Here is a 22,995-nt window from a genome sequence, read left to right on the forward strand (position 1 = left end):
CTGGGTGTGTTCTTACTGTGGGGGGGGTGGCCTCACTAGGGGAAATCACTTATCTTCTGTTCATACGTTGTATGAACAGAGGATCAGCATTTCCCCCCCTGACATGACCGGGAGCTGTGTGTTTACACACACAGCTCCCGGTCCCCGCTCTGTAACGAGCAATCGCGGGTGCCCGGCACCCGCACGGGAGTCACGGACGAGCGGACGGCGCGCATGCGCCCCTAGTGGCCGCTTAGAGACCAGGAGAGCCGACCTGCCTCCGTAGAATGACGGCGGCTGGTCGGCAAGTAGTTAACACCCAATACCCCAATAGCGAGGTGAGGCTGTCACACTATAAAATAAAAAAAAGCTGTTCACCCGAGACCACCATTTTTATTGAAATACCTCTAACGTGTAGTTCCAATTCTGGGGTCTAAAATTATCACACCACCAGGATATACAATACATTACAGTGTCCAACCTGACAGTGATCATCTATTAAGGTTTGTCCAGTTCACAGAGCTCTGTATAAGATACAGTGTTCATAACTTGAACTGATAAACAAAGAATGCAACTACCAAGGCAAAAGCTGCTTCCATCATTGTGACCTTGAATATGCATAACAAGAACAACCTTTTGTTAACCATTAAATCAGCATCAACATAGTTACCAGGATTACATACCTTTCCAAAAAGAAATGCCAGGTACGCCACCAGCTTAGCTTCAATTAAGTTACTGACACCACATTTCTCTTCTGTCTCTGGAGCGGGGATCTAGAAAAACAGAATACCACATTGCCTTTGTTTTGTTTTTTTACTTTTCTCCTATTCCACACATACACAGGGATGACTGACTTATGAATCAAGACTATCAATGAAAGTGGATACAAAATGCCATAAGTAACCTTGATCTACAGGAGAGTATTTGTTCTAGCAAATAAAATGCTATCCCTATTGTGTGAGAAAGGCAGGAACAATTTCAAAGTACATTAAATAATGTACCAATTTTTATTTTAAACAAACCAATAATGTAATATACTAGGGTCGAAACAACTAATCGATTAAATTGACAACCAATCGATTATGAAATAAATCGATTACTATTTTCATAATCGATTAATCGGCCAGTAACATAATTTTGTTAAAAAAAAAAAAAAACTAATAATCGCTACTGTCTTTTTGTACTATAAAGGGCTCATTTTATTTTTTGTTAACCCCATAATTTTACTAAACTTCTTAGGCTTGGTTCACACTTATGCATTTTTTGCAGAAACGCACCACAGTTAATTTAACATGGTTTCCTATGGGACACGTTCACATCTATGCCTTTTTCAACTGCTGCATATTTGGAAAGGGTCAAGGAATTTTTTCAATGCAAAATGGTGCTTTTTTGGGTTTAATATACTTCAATGGAGAAGCATGTAAAGCGTTTTTGCAGCAATTTGTCTTTTTTAATCTGCCCAACAAATTGGCCCAAAAAAAAAAAAGCATAAAAAATGCAAACGCGCAAATCACAGCAAAAATCACATGCGCAAAAATCAAAACACAACAGCAAAACACACTGCACCAACAGATCAAAAGCAAACTGCATAGGTGTGTACTGAGCCTTATGCTGGCCACACGGATCAATTTTCAGACAAGAACATTAAAGGGGTGTTCCGGAAAAAAAAAAAAAGTATTAAAAACCAGCAGCTACACATGCTGCAGCTGCTAGCTTTTAATAAATGGAGACTTACCTGTCCTGCAGTCCCTCAATGTCGGCACCGCAGCTGATGTTTTCCATCAGCTGTCGGGTGCTGCCGTCGCCATTGCGGGTAAGGGAACCCGGCAGTGCAGCCTTTCGGCTTCACGCTGGGAACCCTACTGCGCACTAAATTATACACCGCACTTTAAGGTAATTAAAAAATTAATCGAAACAATAAATCGGTCAACTAATCAATTATGAAAATAATTGTTAGTTGCAGCCCTATAATATACTATCCTCTGTAGAAACTTGTGAAAAAGCTTCTGATAAATGTTATCTTGTATAAATAGAATCTACAGACTCCTGGTCACCTGACCTCTGCTGAAGCTACTTTAGGGAACACCTTTGTCAAGCCAGCTAACCAGCATTTCTGCCTGAACTGTGAATATTTGTCACCAGAACTCCAACCCTAATTAATGTGACAGAACCAATGGAAGCAACAGAATAGAAATACAACGTCAGTGTAAATCCACCTTAATAAATGCAAAAGCCCCATTTAAAGGAAACAAGTTTGGAAGGAAAGAAATGGCCTCCTTTGACCATTCTGAAAATGCTAGTTGCCTGACTGTCAAACTGAATCTTTGGCTTACATCCTTTTAATAACTTTAAACGAGCCGGTATAAATTCTGTTTTAACTTGATGCATACTAGTTCTGGCTCAAATACTCATACATTGTCAAATCAGCATGACAGGCAGGAAGCTAGAATTTTTTTCCCTTAGAAACCCCTTTCCTTGTGGCAGGTATCCATCAACATGCAACCACTCTAATGAGATTAGAAACCAAAATCCAGAAAAATTTAATGGCTGTTCAGTACTGCAGGTGGTAATAAAATCTAGTCTTTATTGGTTTGTCTCCCCCTGCTGGATATAGAACCTAGCTATTACAATACAGTAAAACCTTGGTTTGCGAGCATAATTTGTTCCAGAAACATGCTTGTAATCCAAAGCACTTGTATATCAAAGCATTTTTTTACAGGGTATAAGAGAGGCACCTCTAAGTGCAGCAATACATTGCTAAATGTTGTACCTTCATAAAATGTAACCATATTGCTACACTTAGAGGCTCCTCTCTTCTCTTTTATATTCAGTTGTGACATGACGCTACTCTTATATCAAGACATCGCTTGTATATCAAGGCAAAATTTATGAAAACATTTTGCTTGTCTTGCAAAACGCTCTCAAACCAAGTTACTCTCAAACCAAGGTTTTACTGTAATTGTTTTGGTCTACCTTTACGATCATGTGACTTACCCTCTCCTCCATCCCCCACCCCATTTTCTCTTCTTTCTTTTTCTCACACACTCCTCACTCCCATCCATACCCCCACTTAGTTGTGGATGCGAGTTCTGGTCTACCCACCACTCTCTTGCCTAGAGACAATCTCACCTCTCCCCCCCCCCCCCCCAAGGCCCCTTTTCCTCAATGTTCCTTTTCTACTACATCCACTTGGAGGGTTACCTACTACTCCACCATTAACCACATACCCCTTCGTTTTCCTTTAGCCTTTCTTCGAAAACCTTTGCAACTATAACGCTCAAACTCTTAAATTGTATTACAGACAATTGTCCATTAACTGCTCTAAGTGGTACCTTACATTTCCAGGGCATGCAAGGTGAATACCATTGTGGATCCATAGAACTACCTTTTCAGCCTGTTTATTGGTGTTTATTGGTGATACTGACACTCCACTTGTACTGTAACCTGTTTGCTTGACACATGCTGTATCAAACTTTAAATTAACTTCAGCTTAAATAATGTCTAAAAATAAAATATGACTAAAAATGGGCCTTTTTTTAAACAAAACTGTTGGTACAACAGGAGCTGCGCTCTGTTCTTCTAGATTATGAATTTACTCTTCGCTTTTACAAAGCTGTTGAGCAGAGTAAGGCCCCTTTCACACTGCCGGACCGTTAAGGTCCGCCTGTCAGTTTTTAGGGGGAACTGAGCGGACACTCCGTGCTCCTCTATGGAGCTACGGATGTCAGCTAAAGTGTGACGGATGGAAACCCTAAACCCCAATTTTCCATCCGTCTGCGGATTGGATGTAAATGGAGTCTGCGGTCCATCTTCATCCGATCCCCCATAAGGGAGAGAGGTGCTCTGACAGGTCGGTCCCTGCACAGTGTGCAGAGACAGACCTGTCATTTGCCTGCTCAACGGGGATTGACAGAGCGATCCCCGTTGAGCAAAGCGGAGCCCGTACATGGACACATCCATGTGAAAGGGCCCTTAAGCTGGGTAAACGCATACGTTTTTTTTATTCAACACAGCAGGCTGGACGAAAACAAACAAAAAAAAAACAGAGGGATTGCCTTACTTCCACACTGAGCTATTGTAATGCTGACAGGGGGACAACCAGTGCTGCAAGCGCTGATCAGATTCTGGTTTTCCAACATGTTCCCCAGTCATAAGACCGGCTTCTGTCAGACAGGGAGCTGTACACATACTCTGAAAGTCGTCCGATTTTTGCCAAATTAACCGTTTCAGCCTGTGTGTATCCAAGCCTTAGTAAAGCATACCTTCTCTGTATTGAGGAAGAAGACAGGGTTACTAGGCTCCAGGACATCTTTGATCCAGGCACTTTCAGGAGTCCCCCTGAATTCCAGCTCCAGCTTTAAAGACTTCAGCTGAGGTAACTGGACTGTGGCTGTAGACACCCGTTCAGAGGCACACTCTAGACGTCCTCCATATACCAACTTATTGCTCAGGGACATTATTTTGCTGAAAAGAGCACAAGTCATCATCACTTTAATGAAACAAGCAAGTACATGCTAAATTGTATGGCCAAAATAATATCATAATCCTTACCTATTCATGCGATACTGCACATTCAGGTGGACAATTGCGTCTTGGTTCCTTTCCAATCTTTTAAACAAGCTTTCACTCATTCCTAGCTCTCTGCCAAAACAGATTTAGGCCTGTTATGCAATACTGACATTAGAGAGGAAGAATATGGAAGTTTTTCATCGCTGGAGACTGAAAACACATTAACCCTGACTCAAACAACAACAAAATAGAGACTAGAAGGCAGTCAATGATCATTGCTCATGTAATGGAATATACATGATATATAATATTACCTGGCTTCTGCACTTTGAACAAGAGGAGGAAGTTGCTGATGATCCCCTACTAAAACAAATCTGTCAACGAAGAACAAGGGGCCGAGGCAGATTGGTTGGCTGATCTGAGAAGCTTCATCCACAATGCAGAAATCAAACCTCCGCCGAGTGAAGATTGGATGGTTGACTCCCATACACGTTGTCCCAACAACAGGCTAAATAACAATAATAATGCTTTTAAAACCTCATGAGCGCTTCAACACGTGCCATGTCTAAAAGTAGCAAATGTTCAAATAGACAGCAGTTTTACAAATGTCATCTTATGTACCACAGGCTTATTGTTAAACCACACATTTACAATACCCAACATACCTGACTGTTATAGAGTTCTTCTAACCCACTTAATGTCTTTATTGATTTGGCTTTGAGGATTTCTTCTTCGCCATACTTCTGAATCTCTGGATGGATCTTCTGCGTTCGTCCCAAGCGCAGAAATCCTACCTGGAATTTTTTCAGCTTTAACAGAATATTGTCTACTGCAGAGTGTGTGTAACTGGTCAGCAACACACTGAATCCACAGGCATAGAGGATTCTTACCTGAAATAGAATAGAATATTACATTGCACCAAGGAACTTGAAACTGAAGGTCCCAATAACCAAAAGTTTAGGCTTTTACTGTATGAGACCATGTTTACAATAAAAAAATGCATCGCAGAGAAAATAAAATGCAGCACCCAGAACTCATTAACATGTAATGTAACTTAAAGCAGTATGCTTTCTTCCTATACTAAATGGAAAGCATACTTTTTATGAGCACACACATTCAGCAAATGTTCACCTTAAATGTTTATTGTGAATTGCACATTTTTGCTTTTACAATCCCCAAAAAATTGGAATGCTCTGTAATATCTACAGAATAACAGAATGCGACAATTTGAAAATCTCCTACCCATATTTTATTCACAATAGAAAACATATTAAATGATTTGTAGCGCCCCCCCCCCCTTTTTCTTAGTTAGTGGGACGCTAAAGTTAGTGCAATGGGAGATTTAAGGTGCTCCCACTCACAGATGTTTAGTTTGTGCTGTTGCCAGTTTGGAACTGCCTCCTAGGTCGGTCTGCGTGCCAGGGGTGTGTTGTCACCCCTGGACGACAGTTGGCGCTAGAGGGGTTCTGATGGACCTATCTTTCCCAGCAGCCAATCAGAAGGGTTTTTCACTCTTTTGGGCATGCTGGCGGGGGTATATCTGTGGCAGCCGCCATGAGTAGATGTGCTATGCGGGGCCCGAGTCCAGGTGCGGCATCCACCTTCGAGACTCGCCTGACCGGAGCTGCACACCAGGCAGAGTCTCACCTTGATGCTGAGAGGGACCCCAGCGGCTTGCTGGGTTCCAGATCCTAAGCTGGGAGCTGTACGATGAGGAGTCTGCTCGGGAGAACCTAGATACAGAGGTTGTCTGCGAGGTTGGGACGTACCATCAGGGATCCGGTCACCACGCCACACGACAGGTACATTGCAACTGTCCATGGGTGACCCTAAATTGTGCTTACTGGGAGGATTCGTCAGTCCTAATCTTTAACCATTTCCAAATACCTATCAGGCCTGTCCAGAGGCCCTGTTTCCTCCCAGTGACTTTATTTGCAAGTGACCCACCGGCTGCCAGGCTAAAGTTAACTACCTGTCCGGGGGCACTTTACCCACTCCGGCGGGAGTGGTGACGTTTGAGCTATCTGTACTGAGAGGAGGCTTGCTCTCCATGCTTTGATATCCAAGGCTTGATACCACAGTTTCCTCTTGCTCATCAACCCTTTCTCTACTGTGTGTTATGTTGATGTTGGCTATGTTAGCCTTGGAATAAAGCATTGGAAAATCCACGCTGTTGTCTGGACATTTGCTCCTTATCCACACTCACAAGTTATACCCCTAGACAAGAGAACTTGGTAACTTAATACGCCAATCCCAAACTATTCAGCGGCTCCTTCGGGGGCGAGCGCTACAGGTTAAATTGAGAACCATCCCCCAGTTCATGGTACATGCAAGGTTTGTCCCCACAGGATGAACCAGCTGAGTGTGACCACACACCTGTGCTGGGAGATGAATATGGGGGTCGCTCTGCCCCTATCATATACAGTGAGGAAAATAAGTATTTGAACACCCTGCTATTTTGCAAGTTCTCCCACTTGGAAATCATGGAGGGGTCTGAAATTGTTATCGTAGGTGCATGTCCACTGTGAGAGACATAATCAAAAAAAAAAATCCAGAAATCACAATGTATGATTTTTTTAACTATTTATTTGTATGATACAGCTGCAAATAAGTATTTGAACACCTGAGAAAATCAATGTTAATATTTGGTACAGTAGCCTTTGTTTGCAATTACAGAGGTCAAACGTTTCTTGTAGTTTTTCACCAGGTTTGCACACACTGGAGGAGGGATTTTGGCCCACTCCTCCACACAGATCTTCTCTAGATCAGTCAGGTTTCTGGGCTCTCGCTGAGAAACACGGAGTTTGAGCTCCCTCCAAAGATTCTCTATTGGGTTTAGGTCTGGAGACTGGCTAGGCCACGCCAGAACCTTGATATGCTTCTTACAGAGCCACTCCTTGGTTATCCTGGCTGTGTGCTTCTGGTCATTGTCATGTTGGAAGACCCAGCCTCGACCCATCTTCAAAGCTCTAACTGAGGGAAGGAGGTTGTTGCCCAAAATCTCGCAATACATGGCTCCGGTCATCCTCTCCTTAATACAGTGCAGTCGCCCTGTCCCATGTGCAGAAAAACACCCCCAAAGCATGATGCTACCACCCCCATGCTTCACAGTAGGGATGGTGTTCTTGGGATGGTACTCATCATTCTTCTTCCTCCAAACACGGTTAGTGGAATTATGACCAAAAAGTTCTATTTTGGTCTCATCTGACCACATGACTTTCTCCCATGACTCCTCTGGATCATCCAAATGGTCATTGGCAAACTTAAGACGGGCCTTGACATGTGCTGGTTTAAGCAGGGGAACCTTCCGTGCCATGCATGATTTCAAACCATGACGTCTTAGTGTATTACCAACAGTAACCTTGGAAACGGTGGTCCCAGCTCTTTTCAGGTCATTGACCAGCTCCTCCCGTGTAGTCCTGGGCTGATTTCTCACCTTTCTTAGGATCATTGAGACCCCACGAGGTGAGATTTTGCATGGAGCCCCAGTCCGAGGGAGATTGACAGTCATGTTTAGCTTCTTCCATTTTCTAATGATTGCTCCAACAGTGGACCTTTTTTCACCAAGCTGCTTGGCAATTTCCCCGTAGCCCTTTCCAGCCTTGTGGAGGTGTACAATTTTGTCTCTAGTGTCTTTGGACAGCTCTTTGGTCTTGGCCATGTTAGTAGTTGGATTCTTACTGATTGTATGGGGTGGACAGGTGTCTTTATGCAGCTAATGACCTCAAACAGGTGCATCTAATTTAGGATAATAAATGGAGTGGAGGTGGACATTTTAAAGGCAGACTAACAGGTCTTTGAGGGTCAGAATTCTAGCTGATAGACAGGTGTTCAAATACTTATTTGCAGCTGTATCATACAAATAAATAGTTAAAAAATCATAAATTGTGATTTCTGGATTTTTTTTTTTTTATTATGTCTCTCAGTGAACATGCACCTACGATGACAATTTCAGACCCCTCCATGATTTCCAAGTGGGAGAACTTGCAAAATAGCAGGGTGTTCAAATACTTATTTTCCTCACTGTATAAGACCCACATCACATGATGCGCTCTTGCCCAGTGACAGGGAGAAGAACATTTTGCAACAGGTCAGTAACAAGACTGGGTATAAAAAATGGCATCCTAGAGCATCAATGTCTCACAAGTAAAGATGGGCAGAGGTTCATAAATCTGTAAAAAAAAAGTTGTGCCTAAAAAAATGTCAAACTATTTCAGAATAATGTTTCTAAATGTAAAATGGCAAAGACTTTAAATCTTTTGATATTATGTACCGTAGACGATATACAGTATTTAGAGAATCTGGAGAAAATCGGTGCGCAAGGGACAAGGCTGAAACACAATATGGGATGCCTGTAATCTTCATACTCTCAGACAGCACTGCATTAAAAACAGGTATGATTCTGTGATGGACATCACTGCATGGGTTTAGGCATACTTCCTAAAATCACTGTCTGTGAACACAGTTCACTGTGCCATCCAAAAATGAAAGTTTAGGCTTTATCATGCAAAAGGAGCCATGTCTGAACATGATCCAGAAACCCTGCTGTCTTCTCTAGGTCAAAGCTCATTTAAAATGGTCTGTTGCAAAGTGAAAAACTGTTCTGTGGTCAGACAAATTAAAATTTGACATTCTTTTTGGCAACCTTGGGCATCGCATTCTCCAGACTTTAAAAGAGGAGAGGGACCTTCAAGTTTGTCATCAGCGTTCAGTTCAAAAGCCTGCATCTCTGATTGCATGGGGATGCATTGTGCAGCTTGCACATCTGGAAAGGAACCAATGCTGAAAGATATATCCAGGTTTTAGAGCAGCATACGTTCAGGCAAAAATGGGACAACATTTCACTCCCAAAACTCCAGCAACTGATCTCCTCAGTTCCCAGATGTTAAAAAAAAAAGAGAAGGAGGTGGTGATGATACACCACAGTAAACATGGTCCTGTCCCAACTTTTCAGGAATTGGGGTTGTACTTTGCAAGGTTTTTGTTGTCCTGTTCCAACTTTTGTGGGACATATTGCTGCCATAAATTTCAAAATTAATGTACCGTATTTTCCGGCGTATAAGACGACCCGGCGTATAAGACGACCCCCTAATTTTCCAGCTAAAATTTTGATTTTGGGATATACTCGCTGTATAAGACTACCCCCTTCTTACTGTCTTTCTGGAAGCTGAGGGGGAGCCAGAACCGCTGACAGAAACAGGCTTTTTCAAATCTCACTGTGCCATTACATTACTCACTGTGTCATTACATTACTCACTGTGTCATTACATTACTCACTGTGCCATTACATTACTCACTGTGCCATTACATTACATGCCCAGACTGTGCCATTGTGCCATTACATGCCCCCACATTGCCATTGTGCCATTACATGCCCCCACATTGCCATTGTGCCATTACATGCCCCCACATTGCCATTGTGCCATTACATGCCCCCACATTGCCACTGTGCCATTACATGCCCCCACATTGCCATTGTGCCATTACATGCCCCCACATTGCCATTGTGCCATTACATGCCCCCACATTGCCATTGTGCCATTACATGCCCCCACATTGCCATCACTTGCCCCTCACATTGCCATTGTGCCATTACATGCCCCCACATTGCCATCACTTGCCCCCACTGTGCCTGAACTTGTTGCCCCCCCCCCCCCCCCAGTGCAATAACACTCACTTTTTTTCCCCAGCGCTGACAGTCTAACATGCTACGATCGCGAGCCTGAATGATTTCAAAGCCGCGCCTTCACTGCAGAGTGTTCTGTGATAGGAGGAACACAAATCTTCCCAGCAGCGCCTCTGTTCTTTGTTCCTCCTATCACAGATGCCTTCTCATCCTCGGACGAGATGAGAAGACGTCCGTGATAGGCGGAAAACATAACAGAGGCGCTGCTGGGAAGATTTTTGTTCCTCCTATCACTGAACACTCTGCAGTGAAGGCGCGGCTTTGAAATCATTCAGGCTCGCGATCGTAGCATGTTAGACTGTCAGCGCTGGGGAAAAAAAGTGAGTGTTATTTACGGTCTGTCTGGGTGGTTGTTGCTTTAAAAAAAAATCCTGTTTCTTTAAAGCATGATAGACAATACAGTGTTTGTGCGGTGTCATCTATACCGTATTTTCCGGCGTATAAGACGACCCGGCGTATAAGACGACCCCCTCATTTTCCAGCTAAAATTTTGATTTTGGGATATACTCGCTGTATAAGACTACCCCCTTCTTACTGTCTTTCTGGAAGCTGAGGGGTAGCCAGAACCGCTGACAGAAACAGGCTTTTTCAAATCTCACTGTGCCATTACATTACTCACTGTGTCATTACATTACTCACTGTGCCATTACATTACTCACTGTGCCATTACATTACTCACTGTGCCATTACATTACATGCCCAGACTGTGCCATTACATGCCCCCACATTGCCATTGTGCCATTACATGCCCCCACATTGCCACTGTGCCATTACATGCCCCCACATTGCCATTGTGCCATTACATGCCCCCACATTGCCATTGTGCCATTACATGCCCCCACATTGCCATCACTTGCCCCTCACATTGCCATTGTGCCATTACATGCCCCCACATTGCCATCACTTGCCCCCACTGTGCCTGAACTTGTTGCCCCCCCCCCCCAGTGCAATAACACTCACTTTTTTTCCCCAGCGCTGACAGTCTAACATGCTACGATCGCGAGCCTGAATGATTTCAAAGCCGCGCCTTCACTGCAGAGTGTTCTGTGATAGGAGGAACAAAAATCTTCCCAGCAGCGCCTCTGTTATGTTTTCCGCCTATCACGGACGTCTTCTCATCTCGTCCGAGGATGAGAAGGCATCTGTGATAGGAGGAACAAAGAACAGAGGCGCTGCTGGGAAGATTTTTGTTCCTCCTATCACAGAACACTCTGCAGTGAAGGCGCGGCTTTGAAATCATTCAGGCTCGCGATCGTAGCATGTTAGACTGTCAGCGCTGGGGGAAAAAAGTGAGTACTGAGACTGTACCCGGCGTATAAGACGACCCCCGACTTTGGATGCATGTTTTTGCATCCAGAAAGTCGTCTTATACGCCGGAAAATACGGTACCATTTTAGGAAAACTGAAAGTTTCTCAGTTTTCGATTGTGAATAAAATATGGGTTTAGGAGTTTTGTAAAACATTGAATTCCATATTTATGTAAATTTTACAGAGCATCCCAACTTTTTTTGGAGCTATAGAATAATTTTGTTGCTTTATTAATTATATCAGCCACAAAGGAGAAGCTCTCTGTGGCTCAAAAGAACCCCTTCGCCTCTGCTTAACAGGAATGCACAGTGGTTTTGTACTTTTTTCTCTATGGTTTATTATTGGTTTAGAGCTAAACATTTTATACAGTCCATCCTTACCCCCGATTCACACTGATACAATTTCAGATGCATTTCAGAACCCATCGATTCGCATGAGAAGTGAAATAACATGCGTTTCAATGGAGGCTGTTCACATATGTGCAGTCCAAATGCGATGCAATTTAAAAAAGGGTACCGTGCATGTTTGGTGTGATTTTGTGCCCGATAAAGTTGAATAGAAAGAGCATGGAAAACGCATTAGGTGTTCAAATGGAATGCGATTCCAGTGCCTTTTGTAGGACAGAGACAGAAACACAGAGAGAGAGAGAGCGAGAGAGAGACCAGGTCATAAATTTAAATAGCATCAGCATTCAAATTGCATTGCAAATGCATCAGAATTGCAGATGAACGCGGATGAAGTCGCACCACAAAATGCATTAAAATCATATTGCATCAGTGTGAACCGAGCCTTAAGGTAGACCTCCATTATTTTGCATCTTACCAAAGTACAGATGGTTGTGGTTTTCCCTGTACCGGGCATGCCAACAATAAGCGTGTAGTCTTTAGACAGCAGGACACGTTTCATTGCTTGCTTTTGCGGCTTGTTAAGCCCTAGAATGGATAAAATTGACAATGTTAATGAAAGATTGCTACTTTTTCTTTGGGCAAGAATATATGGTTTTCATACAGTACATGCATACATGAAACACAAATACTATACAATTTTTACAAACAGTTCTTAATGCACAGCTTGCAGCAGGTTGAACCACAAAGAATATTTTAGAATTTAAAAGCTGGAGAGTTTAACCATCCAATGATTTCTCATGTCTGAGTGTCTTCCGTGGGGAAAAAGGTGTGCACAACAAGAGCTGTGGCAGGACCCTAATTGGGTAAGAATATTGAACGATTCAAAAAGAGTGGGCACAGCTAGATTTACGAGATCTAAACCCGAGTCTCCAAGGAGCCGGTGGGTGGAGTCAGACTACCAGAATCCACCTATAACCCAACGACACTTATGAATGGAATGACTCTTTAGGGAAATAACTTTGGCTTATATTTGAATACAAAAGTGATGAAATTTGGTCTTAATTTTATTTGAAAGCTGCCAAACATATAATTTATAATATAGTCCACAACATAAATCCTTACCCTTTAAAATGTTGGCTACAATGTCTTTGGCATCATGAGGCAGAACTGAGCTTAGAAACTGAACAAAGTGAGGCTTTCTAAAGTCAATGATCAAATCTCTGAGTTTCTCACTGCAGGACAGGAAAACAAATGATTTTTATTTTAATTTACAGCTTTAAGAGAAGATTTCAGAAGCAGCATATCACTGACACATTCTACATGTATTCAAAGCTGTATTGCATTGCCCTGTATAGATACAGAGGGGGAAAAAAGACAATTCACAGGATTTCACTTAGAACCTGAATGCCATTTTCGATTTTAAATAGGTAAATAGGTGTGTGGCTGGAATCTTGTGCTATACGCCGTGTAGAGCCGACTGCGCAGGCGCCGTATAGCGCTGACTCGCAGCTCGGCTATTTACGGAAAACTGGTGACACGCCTTGTGCGACATGGGAACTTTTTCACAACACGTCAATCATCTAACCCAGGGATAGGAACGCCCAGTCCTGCGGGAATCAGAACCCGGAAGCCGGGGAGAAAAATCACACTATATCGGTATGTACGGCAAAAAAAAAAAAAAAGACCCGCATACTGTAAATGTCGTTCGTATGCTGGATGTAATGTTAGAAAACATTTTTTTTTTAACATTTTCATTTTTCTGATCACTTTTATTCCTATTACAAGGAATGTAAAGATCCTTTGTAATAGGAATATATCGTGACAGGTCCTCTTTATGGAGATATGCAGGGTCAATAAGACCCCACATCTCTCCTCCAGGCTGGAAAGCATGAGATAGTGAAAAAAAAAACAGCGATCTCATGCCGACAGCCGCGATAGTGGCTTTGTTTACTTCTGGGTACCCGGGCGTGACGTCATAACGTTGCGCCTAGGCCTCCGACGATCATAGAGATGACTGGTGACCATCTGGTCACCAGAAATCTCTATTCTTCTTATCTGGCCGATCGTTTCTCTGGGTCCCCGATGGCACGGGAGAGACCAGAGAAGCACCGGATGGCGGCGGAAGGGGGACGTCCTCTCCCGTCACCTATAAGAATTATTAAGCGACGGAACTGCCGATATGATCATTCTTATGGTGCACAGAATCGCCGGCTGAAAATAGTAATATCTGAACGATGCCTGTAGCTGCAGGCATCATTCAGATATCCCCACTGAAAGTCCAGGACGTCATATGACGTCCTTGGGTGGGAAGTGGTTAAATGATCCACCGCCTCCTCGTAGACATGTTTACAAGCAAAAACCCCAGACTTCTAAGCCATGTCATTCCTGTAAAATCCATCCCCAGCATTGTTATTTAATGAAGACTAAAAAGCCACAAACCTTCCAGGAGAATTTTCCATAAGCTTGGATAAGTTTCCTAGATGGGAATCCAGACCACCCCCTCCTTCCTCATGATCGAGTCTAAATATCGTACCTTGAGGAATCTTAGCTAGGCTCCTATAGGAGAAGATTTGCAACATTTTAGTTGAGCTACTTTTCTTATTCATGTGCCTTCAGAAAGTTACGAATGAAAAAAAAAAATCACACAAACCTGTCCACAATGCAGGTGATATTATTCTCATTAACATCTCGGATAAATCCACTAGAGAGTGCAAGGAATTTTGTATCTTCTCCACTTACTACAACTCTATCCCCTGTTGCCAGATTGATAGCTGGAATGTTACCGGACCGACGATGGAAAGTATGAAGGTACTGCCCTTCAGCCAAGGGCTCCACACTTTCTGTCCTAATGAGGTCCCCGACACACTGACCATTGTCTTCTCTAAATACAAAAGAAATAATATCCATACAAAACGGAGAATAGGTAAAGCAAACAGACATGCATAATACTTAATAACTATACCTGCAATAATACACTATGTAAAAAAACACTATGTAAAAAAACAAGATATTATAGTTACTGTTGCAGTAAAGAAAAAAATGTTATGCCTAACAAAATTCAGAATGTGACTTCCTATTCAAGGACACTGGCCTCTCCTGCCTAGGATTTTTTTACTACATGTCTAAAACATTAAAAAAGGCTACTGATCCTATTTTAATGTGATCACTGTGGTAGGAAGAACAAGAGAAATAATCCATGCAATGATATAAAATGCTTGTTTAACTATAACTTGAATCAAGTAACTAGCTATGACAAATCTACACCAATGACCTATCAAAAAGATACAAAATTAGAAACCTTGTTACCTCTCAGCTGCTGACTGCATCCAGATATTTTTGCGACCATTTTTTGATTCCTTTGACTGGGTTTCCAGACAGCACATGAGGTACCAGAGATTGAAGTACTGCAAGTGGGATTCTTTCAGATGTTCAGTTTGATTCTCAATAATGGGGAGCATTTCACTGGGTATGTAGAAGGATCCACTTGGCTGTTCTACAGACCTAATATAACAGCAGCATAAAATATGTAAAGCATTACATTTTCAGAAGGCTTTGGGGGGGGAAAAAAAACTATAACTGTCAAAAAGTCTTGTGGAGGTGTAAAAAAAACAGATATACGTTGGCCAAATGGCACAGGCAGGCGTTGCTTTAAACCTGATAAACCCCCCCCCCCAGACGCGCGGGCTCCGTGACCGTGCCGTGGGACCCGCGGACTCGATGTCCGCCGGCGTGTCGCGATCGGGTCACAGAACGGCAGAACAGGGGGATATCTTTGTAAACAAGACATCTCCCTATTCTGCCTAGTGACATAGCACAGATCGTCTGCTCCCTCTAATCGAAAAAGACGATCAGTGACCTGTCACAGTAAGCCAAGCCCTTTAACAGTTAGAATCACTCCCTAGGATACACTTAACCCTTTCAGCGCCCCCTACTGGTTAACCCCTTCACTGCCAGTCACATTTACATAGTAATCAGTGCATTTTTATAGCACTGATCGCTGTATAAATGTGAATGGTCCCAAAATAGCACCAAAAGTGGCCTAAACTGAGAAAAAAAATAGCTTTTCTTAAAAATAAAAAATGGGGATATTTATTATAGCAAAATTGTCGCTCTATTTTTGTTTATAGCGCAAAAAAAATAAAAAAAAGGCAGAGGTGATCAAATACCACCAAAAGAAAGGTTTATTTGTGAGAAAATAAGTACATCAATTTTGTTTGGGAGCAACGTCGCAAGACCACGCAATTGTCAGTGAAAGCGACGCAGTGCCAAATCGCAAAAAGTGTCACATTCAGGATGGTAGTACCCAGCAGCAGTCTCAGGGCTTTGTGATGTCTACACAATTTGATATTTTGCAAGTTAATAACAGGTCTTAAATACCCTAAATTCACATAAACTTTTATGGGAAGTGTTTAAAGGAATGGTCTGACAACAGGGTTTCTTTAGATTCCAATAATCTTCAGCCCTAAAGTCTGTGCGGTCAATGGCAGATAAATATAACCATCATTTTACAGCAGTCTCTTTTTAGCCTTCGGCCACCTCAGGTAACCAGGTTTACTCTAGGCCTTGCTGCTTGCTCCAGACATGGGGGTCCTAGTAGCTGTGTGGCAAAGACAAAAAAAAAAAAGGGGGCGCACCATTTATTGTATAAAACAGAAGTGGATATAGTCAGAAACCAAGCTGAATGAAAAGAAATTAAACATGAAGGCAGAAACCAAATTCAAGAACCACCGCCAACAGTACTCAAAGACAGGCGTAGGTGACATCATAGCAGAAGCCAATGCATTTTTAGGGTTGTACCCTCTGTCAATGCCACCTGACTGCCATTTGTGAGTAAATCCACTATTCAGTTGTGTTTTATGCAATAAAAAGGTATCTAAGATAATGCACAAGGGTGGTGCACTCGTCTTTTTTTGTCTTTGTTGTGCAGTTTCTTTAAATTCCCTTAAAGAAAATCAACAAAATGTCAGAAATTGCAGATATCAGTAAGTTTATAAATAGAAGCTTTGAATTGGTTTCTCATAAACACCCATTCAACTTTAAAACCATTGATGTTTTCCAAAGGCTAATGGAAAGAAATAGAGGAGTAGAAATTAATTCAGACCAGACCACCACTGCAATATTCCTTGGACTGAAACAGTATCTAAACTAGGTTTTGGTGGCACATTCAGTTCCATAACCATGTTTATAGGAATTCCCAATTTGTCATATAAACATAAAAAAGAGTCACCTGCTGTAAAGGGCACAATTTCGGGATTGTGAGCAAAATTTGCAGGCTTGCTTGTCAGCAATCATTGTTGGTAGTGCAGACAGTGTCATTTCTTTACTTCCATTATTGGATTTATGCACTACGTTTGACAAATAAAATGCCAACCCATTCCGTATTTTAAGTAATTCTGGAAAAAAAGAAATACTTTTTAAATTAGAACAGAATGCACACAAAATGTTATTTCTAAGATATCCTGCCAGAAATCCAGTGAACATGTACCTTCTTGTAGTGAGCAGCCAATGCTACACTGAAATCTCAGATGTTATCAGACCCTTATAGGTTCTCTCTGAACTGCAGAACCATGTTATGGTGATAAGGAGAGGTATTATGTAGTTCTAGAACACTTCCTGACCTTGGGTGACAATGTTGCTTCCCCATAGACACTGTCTCAGAGAGGGTTTTAGCTCTTTTGCCACCAGGCTGCAGGACGCCACTTTATTCATGAGAAACCATCCCCCAAATTCTGCTGGGAACCCAACACTTCTGGGAGTTTAAGCCCTCTGGATCCCCCCTGCAGCTCTTACTGGTTTCCCCTATTCAACTTTAAAAGGCACTACCCGCCTCCTGTGGTAGTGATGTGGAGATCAGTAGGAGGAACAAGATAAACCGAAGGGGGGATTTTGGAGAATGAAACTCCTAGAATTATCAGTTTCCCAGTGGGAATGATTCTCATGGTGATGCATGGATGGCGGGAGAGGCTTGCACTCTTTTACACATACAAGTTTCTTAGTCAGCTTTACTATAGCAAAAAGGTCAGTTTAAAAGCTTTAAACCTTAAATGCCAATAAAAAAAATGAAAACAAAAAAGGTTCTAAACTATTTACCATCTTCTAAAAAATTACTGTTTAAATTGCCATTCATGTCTCTGTTAGAAAGATTTTGCTTTATTCCTCCAATCCTGTCAACACACACATGGGAAAGGTACTCCAATAGAGATGTGTTGAGAGATATATATATATATATATATATATATATACACACACAGGGAGTGCAGAATTATTAGGCAAGTTGTATTTTTGAGGATTAATTTTATTATTGAACAACAACCATGTTCTCAATGAACCCCAAAAACTCATTAATATCAAAGCTGAATATTTTTGGAAGTAGTTTTTAGTTTGTTTTTAGTTTTAGCTATTTTAGGGGGATATCTGTGTGTGCAGGTGACTATTACTGTGCATAATTATTAGGCAACTTAACAAAAAACAAATATATATCCATTTCAATTATTTATTTTTACCAGTGAAACCAATATAACATCTCAACATTCACAAATATACATTTCTGACATTCAAAAAAAAAACAAAAACAAATCAGTGACCAATATAGCCACCTTTCTTTGCAAGGACACTCAAAAGCCTGCCATCCATGGATTCTGTCAGTGTTTTGATCTGTTCACCATCAACAGCAGCAACCACAGCCTCCCAGACACTGTTCAGAGAGGTGTACTGGTTTCCCTCCTTGTAAATCTCACATTTGATGATGGACCACAGGTTCTCAATGGGGTTCAGATCAGGTGAACAAGGAGGCCATGTCATTAGTTTTTCTTCTTTTATACCCTTTCTTGCCAGCCAGGCTGTGGAGTACTTGGACGCGTGTGATGGAGCATTGTCCTGCATGAAAATCATGTTTTTCTTGAAGGATGCAGACTTCTTCCTGTACCACTGCTTGAAGAAGGTGTCTTCCAGAAACTGGCAGTAGGACTGGGAGTTGAGCTTGACTCCATCCTCAACCCGAAAAGGCCCCACAAGCTCATCTTTGATGATACCAGCCCAAACCAGTACTCCACCTCCACCTTGTGGCGTCTGAGTCGGACTGGAGCTCTCTGCCCTTTACCAATCCAGCCACGGGCCCATCCATCTGGCCCATCAAGACTCACTCTCATTTCATCAGTCCATAAAACCTTAGAAAAATCAGTCTTGAGAGATTTCTTGGCACAGTCTTGACGTTTCAGCTTGTGTGTCTTGTTCAGTGGTGGTCGTCTTTCAGCCTTTCTTACCTTGGCCATGTCTCTGAGTATTGCACACCTTGTGCTTTTGGGCACTCCAGTGATGTTGCAGCTCTGAAATATGGCCAAACTGGTGGCAAGTGGCATCTTGGCAGCTGCACGCTTGACTTTTCTCAGTTCATGGGCAGTTATTTTGCGCCTTGGTTTTTCCACGCGCTTCTTGCGACCCTGTTGACTATTTTGAATGAAACGCTTGATTGTTCGATGATCACGCTTCAGAAGCTTTGCAATTTTAAGAGTGCTGCATCCCTCTGCAAGATATCTCACTATTTTTGACTTTTCTGAGCCTGTCAAGTCCTTCTTTTGACCCATTTTGCCAAAGGAAAGGAAGTTGCCTAATAATTATGCACACCTGATATAGGGTGTTGATGTCATTAGACCACACCCCTTCTCATTACAGAGATGCACATCACCTAATATGCTTAATTGGTAGTAGGCTTTCGAGCCTATACAGCTTGGAGTAAGACAACATGCATAAAGAGGATGCTGTGGTCAAAATACTCATTTGCCTAATAATTCTGCACTCCCTGTGTGTGTATATATATATATATATATATATATATATATATATATATATATATATATATAAATCTGCTGTCACTGCCCATTAGAGAGAAGTAGTGACATTTTCATAATAACCTTTATATGATTACTAGCTGAATACCCGGCGTCGCCCGGTCTTCCTATCTTAACCTTTTGGGGAGGAAAATCATAGTAATATAAATATACCCATCTTTTATATAAGGGTGTAGGTAAGGGTTAATTTAACTGTCATATATTTTTATTTGGCATATAAGTAATATGTGTACCAGGTATTATTGAAATATCTCCAGGCGTACAGAAGTTATGTGGGAACATACATTTCCCATTGATTTGCATGGGACTTTAAACAAAAACCCAGACCCTCACAAATGGGGGTAGTTAAGGGATAAATTAACTATCCTATAGTTTAAGTGGACATATAAGTAACATGTGACCAAGTGTTATCGAAATATCTACAGCCGTTTGGAAGTTATGAAGTAACATGTATTTCCCATAGAGTTGAATGGGACTTTAAAGGAAAACCCCGACCATGGCAAATGGGGGTGGGTAAGGGTTAAACCACCTATCCTATGTTTGTTGCTGACATATAAGTAACATGTGTGCCAAGTTTCATGTTAATATCTTTAGCCGTTTGGACGTGATGCTGGAACATACATACATACACACACTGAGTTTTATATATATAGATTAGAATATGTAATAATTAAACTTTTAAAAATGAATGTTAAGCAATAGTTCACATAATATAAAATTGCAATAGGCAGTGGATGGGGTGTTTAGATGCCATGGTAGTAATGCTTTGCGCTCCTGGCAAAGGTCACCCGGCATGTAGCAATCAGTGGGCGGCAAGCCTGCCAAATGCTACATATTCAAGCAAAATGGGAAAGTGCTGCAAATGCCCACATGCAATGACCACAATTGCTGTGTGTTTGTTGGTAAAAATGGGGCCTCCACACCACCTCTCAGTAGCCTCTGAAGCGCGATCCAAACGTGGATCCCTCCATTAAAAAAAACAAAGGAGGAGGGCAGAAAATGGTTGGCCAAAAAGTGTCTACATACAATTAGATGAGAATCCTGCCAAAATACAAATAGCCACAGCAGGAGATTAGTCCATTTGCACTGTGACGCGTGGATAGAGGAACCGAGAAAAAAAAAAAGCTCAGTGAATGGGCAGCTTTAGGCTTTAAAGTAAACCAGTCATCAATTAGTACTTGCAGCCACCTGAATAATTTTTGTAGAAATTAACCACAAAATAACAGTTAAGCTGGCCATTGACATATTGTGGAAGATAAAAAATTAGAACTACAACTATTTTATTCTCTAGGGTGTCTGCTTTCAGGAAATATATAATGTTTGGGGGTTTTATGTAAAATGTACGGCTGTTCGAATCTCAGCCGGTTCAGCATCTCAATTAGATCACAACTAGAATCCACATTATCTCAAGGAATGTTTATAAATGCACTTTAAAACGTTATACCATGTAGAGTACACTCTCTCTACCAGTTCTGGTAAATTTCCTCGTTTTTTTTCTACACTTTTTTTTAGCTCATTTCTTTTTTCTCTTACGAATTCTTTATCCGAATATTTGAGCAGAATTAATTTTTTAGCCGTTAGATTATCAGAGAGTTCCAACATCCCCTTTTACAATTGTCTGTCAGTGTAAAGTAAAACGCTTATATCTGATGCATTTAGGTTGTAGTCCACAAATTACCATGATTGGGCACTTGTTTGTAGTAATTAACTGATCCCAACGGCAATTGGGCTTGCATCACCCCCCCTTTTGTTTTATATATTTATACTTGCTGCATCTTTTGCCTATTCAAGTCACCTGTAAGATGATACTAAAACGTGACTAAAAAGATTATAATCTAAAAAAGGTATACATACAAATACTGGGGAGTCTCCCATTCACAATACATTTATCCGAGTGTTATGTCACACACCTCTTTTGTCTAGATGATTTGCAGGTACTGTGTACATGTTTCCAGTCTTCAGATATAAGAGTAGACCAGACTCGGGATCCTCTCTTCTTTCCTGACTTAGCAGAGTATACAGAATAACCTGACAAAAAAAATTGAGAAAGACTAAATGAATGACAATATCAACACTGTCTAATTAATAATCACACACTGCTGTGTGTAATAAGATAGAGTGCTTGAACAAATATTTGAACATCTTTGACCCTAAGGTTTAATACGTCACAAGGCTTTCTAAGTTAATGCTAGCGTCTGTTCCGCTCATAACCTCAGTTATACTTTTTAGTTCCCCTGGCTCATTGCAATACAACAAGCAGATAACCTCTAAGTTTAAGTCACTAGTTGAAATCGCTGGCATTCCCATCTGTTTAAGGCAAATATAAAAAGCACTGCGTGTCAATTTTTAAAATATTATATTCCTAAATACTTTATTCCACAGCTCCACTGTGTGACCACATGGATCCCCCACCACTCTCCTTCCTCGACCTAAGGAGAGTAGCAGGAGGTACATAGATTCCCCTCTGACATCAGCCGGTGAGCAGAGGGAGACCACATGACCGCACAGCGGGGATGTGCAAGAAGGTATTTAGGAATATAATTATTAACTGACACTTTATATCTGCCTAAAACAGGCAATGCCAGCCATTTTAATACATTACAGAAATAGCTTCAGTAGGGAAGGGAGGAGATCAGCTCTCACACAGACTACCGAGATAAATAGGCAGAGAGGGAGAGACTCGCAGCAGAGAGCGGGATGACGGAGGCACATAAACAGACCAAGGTATCATGGATTAGAAGCCATGATTACCATGGTAAGTACACACAGGAAAGAGGCAGGATCAACCAGGTATTTTACATCATACAATGGGACAAATTACACAGCACAAGCACTATGCTTTAGATCATTTTTAAAGGAACAGGAGTTTTTTTTTTATTTTATTTTTTTATTTAGGGTTACACCCACTTTAAAAAGTTATTTAATTTTATTCAGTCTGTTGCTCAGATACAAAAAGGTTGACATTTGATGTAATCAAATCAAGCACTTGATCTGTCAACCATTTTAAAGATTAAAGATGTACCTATAGGAAAAACTGTAGGCTTGTACATAGTTCAGACCATGTTTGATGTTATATCTAGTTTAGGGTGTAACATAAAATATGATCAGAGTCCGCAGCCCCTGCTGTCTCTTGTCATTATAGAATTCAGTGTGTGGCTCCAGTGTGTGGCTCCAAGTCCAATTTGCCACAACAATGTCACTGTATGTGTACTCCATTAATACTTCCTATAGTCCCATCCCAAAAGTCATTACCTTGGTGCAAACCTGTGGCTGGAGGAATAGTGTGCAGGTGCCAGAGCATTGTTCCTGCAATCCACTG

At 41.6% G+C, this 22,995-nt stretch overlaps 1 protein-coding gene across 1 annotated transcript in view; it reads right to left on the reverse strand.

Moving 5' to 3' along the window:
• Positions 1 to 22,995, reverse strand: part of DNA2 (DNA replication helicase/nuclease 2) — a 40,507-nt gene that overhangs the window by 8,481 nt on the left and 9,031 nt on the right. Inside the window, exons 7-18 of the mRNA XM_040362174.1 lie at positions 21,587 to 21,704; positions 17,057 to 17,222; positions 15,136 to 15,330; positions 14,480 to 14,710; positions 14,269 to 14,385; positions 12,952 to 13,061; positions 12,305 to 12,414; positions 5,154 to 5,378; positions 4,803 to 4,996; positions 4,531 to 4,620; positions 4,242 to 4,443; positions 663 to 752 (exon numbers count right to left, since the gene is read on the reverse strand). Coding sequence (XP_040218108.1) covers positions 663 to 752; positions 4,242 to 4,443; positions 4,531 to 4,620; positions 4,803 to 4,996; positions 5,154 to 5,378; positions 12,305 to 12,414; positions 12,952 to 13,061; positions 14,269 to 14,385; positions 14,480 to 14,710; positions 15,136 to 15,330; positions 17,057 to 17,222; positions 21,587 to 21,704 — 1,848 coding nt within the window. The remainder of the gene's footprint in view (positions 1 to 662; positions 753 to 4,241; positions 4,444 to 4,530; positions 4,621 to 4,802; positions 4,997 to 5,153; positions 5,379 to 12,304; positions 12,415 to 12,951; positions 13,062 to 14,268; positions 14,386 to 14,479; positions 14,711 to 15,135; positions 15,331 to 17,056; positions 17,223 to 21,586; positions 21,705 to 22,995) is intronic.

This window comes from Rana temporaria, chromosome 8, assembly GCF_905171775.1.
Source record: "Rana temporaria chromosome 8, aRanTem1.1, whole genome shotgun sequence".
Lineage (NCBI taxonomy): Eukaryota > Metazoa > Chordata > Amphibia > Anura > Ranidae > Rana > Rana temporaria.